Source organism: Centroberyx affinis, unplaced genomic scaffold (assembly GCF_046629955.1).
Source record: "Centroberyx affinis isolate AG114_WGS23_722 - 3 ecotype Tasmania unplaced genomic scaffold, CSIRO-AGI_Caff_v1 ptg000651l_1, whole genome shotgun sequence".
In the NCBI taxonomy this organism is placed as follows: Eukaryota; Metazoa; Chordata; class Actinopteri; order Beryciformes; family Berycidae; genus Centroberyx; species Centroberyx affinis.
Window position 1 is genome coordinate 154,087 of NW_027279277.1, and position 6,750 is coordinate 160,836.

Genomic DNA, 6,750 nt, shown 5'->3' on the forward strand with positions numbered 1-6,750 from the left:
TTATTGGCAAACGTACATGCGTAGTAGAACATACGTTAAGACATTTTAGTAATCTTTAGGGTGTTCTGGTAAATTCGGCAATCGGCATACAGATGATCTACCATGCAGCACTCCATTTCAATAACATTTAAATCTTGGAGTTAGTTCACACTTCGCTGCCGCCCTCTGTTTATCTCGGTGGAAGAAGACACGCGAGGCAATTTTAAAAGTTTACATTTTCTTTAAATAAGTGCTTTCTGTAGCCTATGTGATGTATGCCGAATTGAAGAGTAGCTGCTACTGATTCAGGGAAGGTCTTGAGTCATATTTTATGAAGCATGTGCTCTCGCCAGTAAGCAAGGCCACAGTAAACTCACAGATTATTGAAAGGACTTTGGCGTGACAGTCCCTGCATGTCAGATAGACCGGTGCGAATCGGGACCAGAATGTGTCATGTCTTTCCTGACATGCCTAATACGTAGCCTAATAAGGATGAATATTAAACAACCATGTATACGTGCAATGTCTACTTGTGAACAGACGGTAAGTGATCATTACTGCGGACTTTACTGAAGAATCTGTCAGTGGTTTTGCTGGTTAGCTAACGGCTAACTTTGCTAACTTGCAGGCTTGCAGGAGTGGGCTGGTCTGGTCTGGTCCGCCATACTGTCCAGTCAAACCTCACTAAATTCACTTTTCTATTTTTACATGCATGGTAACGTTACTGTAAACCAGAGGTTCAACAAAGTGGAGTTTGGAAGAGGCTTGTTGGGTCTGCAGTCTGCCAGTTTACTTACACCGTTACTGTTATTGAATTCACTAAAAGTTAGTAGCCTACAATGTGAGAATGTATAACTGTGTATTGAAGTTTAACTCATAGGTTTCACTGTTATCTCCCCAATTAAAAGTTATGTAATTCTTTCTAAATCTAACTTCTAGTTGTAATTCTGTAGTCTAACAACAGTGCATCAAAGTCTAACGACAGTAAAAAAAAAAAAAAGGGTGTTAAAAGGGACAAAAAGGACAAAATCTTAACACATTACTGTATGGGGTCTTTGTCATGAGAAAGATTGGGACCTGTTGCTTTAAACCACAGTGAAAGCAGTTTGTAGACAGCTGTATAATATCAGTTCAGTCACAGTAATGATAAGTGTAGCAGGTGAAGTGTGAAAGGTTTTCTGTTATGTAACTCTCTCTGTTCTGGTCTCTACAGGTACAGATGGCTCTCACACAGGTCTCCTCCAACAAGTGTGCTGGTGGCTACCAGAAGGTTTTTGAACATGACAGGTGAGATCTGATCCTTACTTCATAGAAAATATTCACACACCTGTGTCCTAAATCTTTTGATATTTGAGATTTTTGGAAATGATGACACACAATTCTGCTGTCTGAACTGATGAGAACTAGCAAATTTTATTTAAAAACTCTGGTAAAATGAAATATGAATTGGTATGTCATTTCTACTAGGGCTGGACGATAATGCAATATTATCGTTTATCGTCTTTCAGTGGGATTATATTATGATGATATGGTGATTTTGGGGATATCGAGACGCACAATTCTGCTGTCTGCTATCGAAAAAGAGTGAGGCTTTCCATCCAAATAATACCATCCCAACTGTGAAGCACGGGGGTGGCAGCATTATGTTGTGGGGTTGTTTTGCTAGAAATGGGACTGGTGCACTCCAGAAAATAGATGGCATCATGAGGAAGGAGGATTATCTGCAAATACTGAAGCAACATCTCAAGACATCAGCTAAAAATTTGAAACTTGGTCGTAATTGGGTCTTCCAGCAAGACAACGATCCTAAGCATACCGCCAAAGTTGTGACAAAATGGATCACAGACAGTAAAGTAAAAGTATTGGAGTGGCCATCACAAAGCCCTGACCTGAATCCAATCGAGAATTTGTGGACTGAACTGAAAAGGCATGTCCGAGTAAGGAGGCCCACAAACCTGACCGAGTTACACCGATTCTGTCAGGAGGAATGGGCCAAAATTCCGGCAAAGTATTATGAGAAGCTTGTGGAAGGCTACCCTAAGCGTCTGATTCAAGTGAAACAATTAAAAGGCAACATACTAACAGAGTGTATTTAAACTTTTGACACACTGAAAATCTGTTCTAGTAAATAAAAGCTGGAATATTTCTTTCTTCTTCTTCTTTTGAAATGATCTCTTATGAAAATAAAATAGACACCCTATTGACTTAATACAAGAAATGTATGGTAACATGAAATATGTGGAGTTGTGGAAAAATGAGTTTGAATGTCTTTAGCCTAGGTGTATTTAAATATATGGCCTCAACTGTATATCGATATCGAAAAAAATCCTTATGATTATCGCGATATTGATTTCAACCATATCGTGCAGCCCTAATTTCTACTGACATTATTTCACCCATTTTAACAGAAAATGGCAAACGTGATCCAGACATCCCATAATCCCCCCCAAAAAATGGATCCGTGTTCAATCTGAAAGCACCGGAATGATAACAACACTTGAGAGGACAATTTGTAAATTGTGTTGTTGTCACATTTCCCACCAGGAACCACAGAGACTTGAACTTGAACCTGGAGATATGAGGCTTCATAGTGTGTGTTTGCTGTGTGTCTCCCCTGCAGCTCTGAGCTGAAGTGTAAGATGAAGTTTGCGGTTTACCTTCCTCCCAAGGCCGAGAGCGGCAAGTGTCCCGTCATGTACTGGCTGTCAGGTGAGTCTCAGCCCGGAGTCAAGGATCAATACTGTGCTGCTGCATCACAACATTTATTTAGAGAAATGTCTCAAAATAGAGAAATGTATTATGTTTAGAACTTTTTGATTGAAAGCCTTCTTTTAGTGATTTATTAAGTGAAATAGCCTGGAAAGGGAAAATAAAAGCATAACTTTTCATTGAGAGTCATTGAACAGTCGACTGTCTCTGAGGTCTTTATGTCTTGTACCATGTGTAACTTTGATATTATTTTGTTAAAGGGCCCTTATTATGCTAATTTAAATTTTCCTCTCTCTCTCTCTCTATATATATATATACAGTACTGTGCAAAAGTCTTAGGCACATGTAAAAAACATCCATAAAGCAAAGATGCTTTCAAAAATAATGAAATTAAAATTCTAAATATCCAAAAATGTACTATAAAGAGCAGTCTGTTGACACACTAAGGCAGAAAATAAATAAATACACATCTAAGACAAAATTTCTATAAAAAATCTAGCTTGCCTAAGACTTTTGCATAGTACTGTACATATATGATTCATGTAAACATTATTAAAATTTGATTGTGTTTGCAGCGTTTGAACTGAAAGCCTCCACTCAGCAGGTTCACCTCATTTGAATTAGAGGAGCCGCTGCTGTCGGCCAATCGGAGTCCAGTATTGTGACGACTTAGTCTTCCCATTCATTCGGTTCAACTTTGAAGTGCACACAAAACAAAAACCTGATGAAGAGCTGGAGCTGAAACGTGTTCAGTCAGTAAAGGCTTTTTAACTTTGTCACCTAATCAGAGAGTATTTTTTCAAGACTGTCATCCACAGTTTAAAGTCAGTCTGGATCTTCAGACAGATGTTGTTATTTTTAGTTTCTGTTATTTATTGCCCATTCTGATCATACGGGTTTGTTCATTAGAAATACTAGAATTTATAACCTCCTCCTCTCCTCTCCTTGTCTCCTCTCCTCTCCTCCTCTCCTTGTCTCCTCTCCTCTCCTCTCCTCCTCTCCTTGTCTCCTCCTCTCCTCTTTCCTCCTCTCCTCTCCTTGTCTCCTCTCTCCTCTCCTCTCCTTGTTTCCTCTCCTCCTCTCCTGTTTCCTCTCCTCCTCTCCTTGTTTCCTCTCCTCCTCTCCTCCTCTCCTCTCCGCTCCTTGTTTCCTCTCCTCCTCTCCTTGTTTCCTCTCCTCCTCTCCTCCTCTCTCTCCTCTCTTCCTCTCCTTGTTTCCTCTTCCTCTCCTCTCCTCCTCTCTCTCCTCTCCTCCTCTCCTCTCCTTGTCTCCTCTCCTCTCCTCCGCTCCTTGTTTCCTCTCATCCTCCCCTCTCCTCTCTTCTCCTCCTCTCCTCTCCTTGTCTCCTCTCCTCCTCTCCTCCTCTCTCTCCTCTCCTCCTCTCCTTGTCTCCTCTCCCCTCTCCTTGTCTCCTCTCCCCTCTCCTCTCCTATCCTCTTCTCTCCTCCTCTCCTTGTCTCCCCTCCTCTCCTCTCCTTCTCTCCTCTCCTCTCTTCTCCTCTCCTCCTCCTCTCTTCTCCTCCATGGTGGGACACACAAGCTCACAAACTGCTCTCCAGTTACAGTAGTGGGATAAAAGAACCCACACAGCTCTTTCTCTTGTTGTGTTTATTGTTCATCTTTGAACTGAACTGCTGTTATTTGCAGAACATGAAGGACATTATTGTGATCCTGAACCAGAGGAGATTTGAAAAAATAATGAAAACTGAACAATGTGAGACCTTTAATTTTCATGTACTGCAGACTGAGCACACTGGCTGTTCACACACTCACACTGGGAGCCTCACTGGAGCAGCTGTGGAGGTTTTCTAACACATTTCAACAGAGCGGAGCCTCCCTCCTGCTAACAGAACCAGACTGTGTGCTGACTCTGTGATGAGGTCTGGTTGTGATGAGGTCTGGTTGTTTGAGGAGGTCTGGTTGTATGAGGAGGTCCGGTTGTGTGATGAGGTCCGGTTGTATGAGGAGGTCCGGTTGTGTGATGAGGTCCGGTTGTATGAGGAGGTCCGGTTGTGTGAGGAGGTCCGGTTGTGTGATGAGGTCCGGTTATGTGAGGAGGTCCGGTTGTATGAGGAGGTCCGGTTGTATGAGGAGGTCTGGTTGTGTGATGAGGTCCGGTTGTATGAGGAGGTCCGGTTGTATGATGAGGTCCGGTTGTATGAGGAGGTCCGGTTGTGTGAGGAGGTCCGGTTGTGTGAGGAGGTCCGGTTGTGTGAGGAGGTCCGGTTGTGTGATGAGGTCCGGTTATGTGAGGAGGTCCGGTTGTGTGAGGAGGTCCGGTTGTATGAGGAGGTCCGGTTGTGTGAGGAGGTCCGGTTGTGTGAGGAGGTCCGGTTGTATGAGGAGGTCCGGTTGTGTGAGGAGGTCCGGTTGTGTGAGGAGGTCCGGTTGTGTGATGAGGTCCGGTTGTGTGAGGAGGTCCGGTTGTGTGATGAGGTCCGGTTGTGATGAGGTCCGGTTGTGTCATGAGGTCCGGTTGTGTCATGAGGTCCGGTTGTGTGATGAGGTCTGGTCGTGTCTCTGCAGGTCTGACCTGCACAGAGCAGAACTTCATCACCAAAGCAGGAAGTCAGCAGGCTGCCGCTGAACACGGCATCATCATCGTCGCTCCAGACACCAGCCCACGTATGGACACACACACACACACACACACACACACACACACACACACACTTAAAAAATCTCTCTTTACAGTGCTTACAACTCTCAAACACTTTCAGAAATGTTTAATGTCTCCCATCAGAATAATAACAACTAACAACTTTTCTACTTTCTCCATTTTCAGTCTGGTGCTTGTTGTTGTTGTTGTTGTTGTTGTTGTGAACTATCTGCTGCTTCTTCTTTGTTGTGATTTGTCACAAAAAAATAGGTCCATGTTGTATGTGCTCCTCTAAAATGACTGATGTTTCATTGCTACAAATTGGAAGTGTTGTTTAACTCACTGACACACATCCAAGTGATCATAAGGTCAGTTCATCAGCCACAAAACAAACTTATAATTAAGGTAAAAGAAAATAATAATTTAGATTTTTATTACTTTGGACTGCCGACATTGATGGATGTGCTGCATGTGTTCACACACACTTCCTCAAACTGTGAGACCAAGTGAGAGATGACAGAGCCTAGAAAAACATCCATGTCCTCCTTATAATTAACCACTAGGAGGCTGATAGGAGGGTTTTTTCCTGCTAAATTTGACTAGAATTTAGAACCTCCTCCTCTCCTCTCCTCCTCTCCTCTCCTCTCCTCTCCTCCTCTCCTCCTCTCCTTGTCTCATCTCCTCTCCTCTCCTCTCCTCTCCTCTCCTCTCCTCTCCTTGTCTCCTCTCCTCTCCTCCTCTCCTCCTCTCCTCTCCTTGTCTCCTCTCCTCTCTCCTCTCCTCGTCTCCTCTCCTTCTTCCCAAGCAGACACTTTCTGTCCGCTCCTTATTGAATTGAATTTAAAATGAAGATGCATGCAGTTTGAAAGAAAACAAAAGCAGAATAGTGTGAACTCACAGTCAGTCCAGTCTTCTGTCACCTTCCCTCCGTCTCAGTGTCCCTTTTCTCTTCACTCCTCCTCTTCCTCTTCCTCAGGCGGCTGCAACATCGAAGGTGAGGATGAGAGTTGGGATTTCGGCACCGGAGCCGGTTTCTACGTCAACGCCACCCAGGACCCCTGGAAGACCAACTACCGCATGTACGCCTACATCACAGAGGAGGTGGGCTTTTCCTCTTCTCTTTCTCTCTCTCTCTCTCTCTCTCACTTTTCTCTCATTTCTGAAAAAGTCTCAATGTTCCAGCAAATGCAATTTATGACGTGTTTAAACAGGAATCCTGTCTCTCTGTTTTTGTCTCTTATCCTTTATCTCTCTCTCTCTCTCCCTGCCCACCTCTCCATCATCTCTCTCCTTCTCTTGTTTTATCTCCCTCTCTCTTTCTCTCTCTCTCTCTCTGTCTCTCTCTCTCTGTCTCCCCCCTCTCCATCCCCCCCCCTCTCTCTCTCTCTCTCTCCCCCTCCCCACCTCTCCATCATCTCTCTCCTCTTGTTTTATCTCCCTCTCTTTCTCTCTCTATCTGTCTC

General features: G+C 43.7%; 1 protein-coding gene across 1 annotated transcript; it reads left to right on the forward strand.

Moving 5' to 3' along the window:
• Positions 1–229: 229 nt before the first annotated feature.
• On the forward strand, positions 230–6,388 carry esd (esterase D/formylglutathione hydrolase; the record flags this gene model as incomplete). The annotated part of the gene is made up of 5 exons (XM_071519037.1): positions 230–522; positions 1,193–1,266; positions 2,600–2,688; positions 5,215–5,313; positions 6,264–6,388. Coding segments are annotated over exons 1-5 (477 nt in total), but the record flags the coding sequence as incomplete, so codon positions are not given.
• Positions 6,389–6,750: the final 362 nt, after the last annotated feature.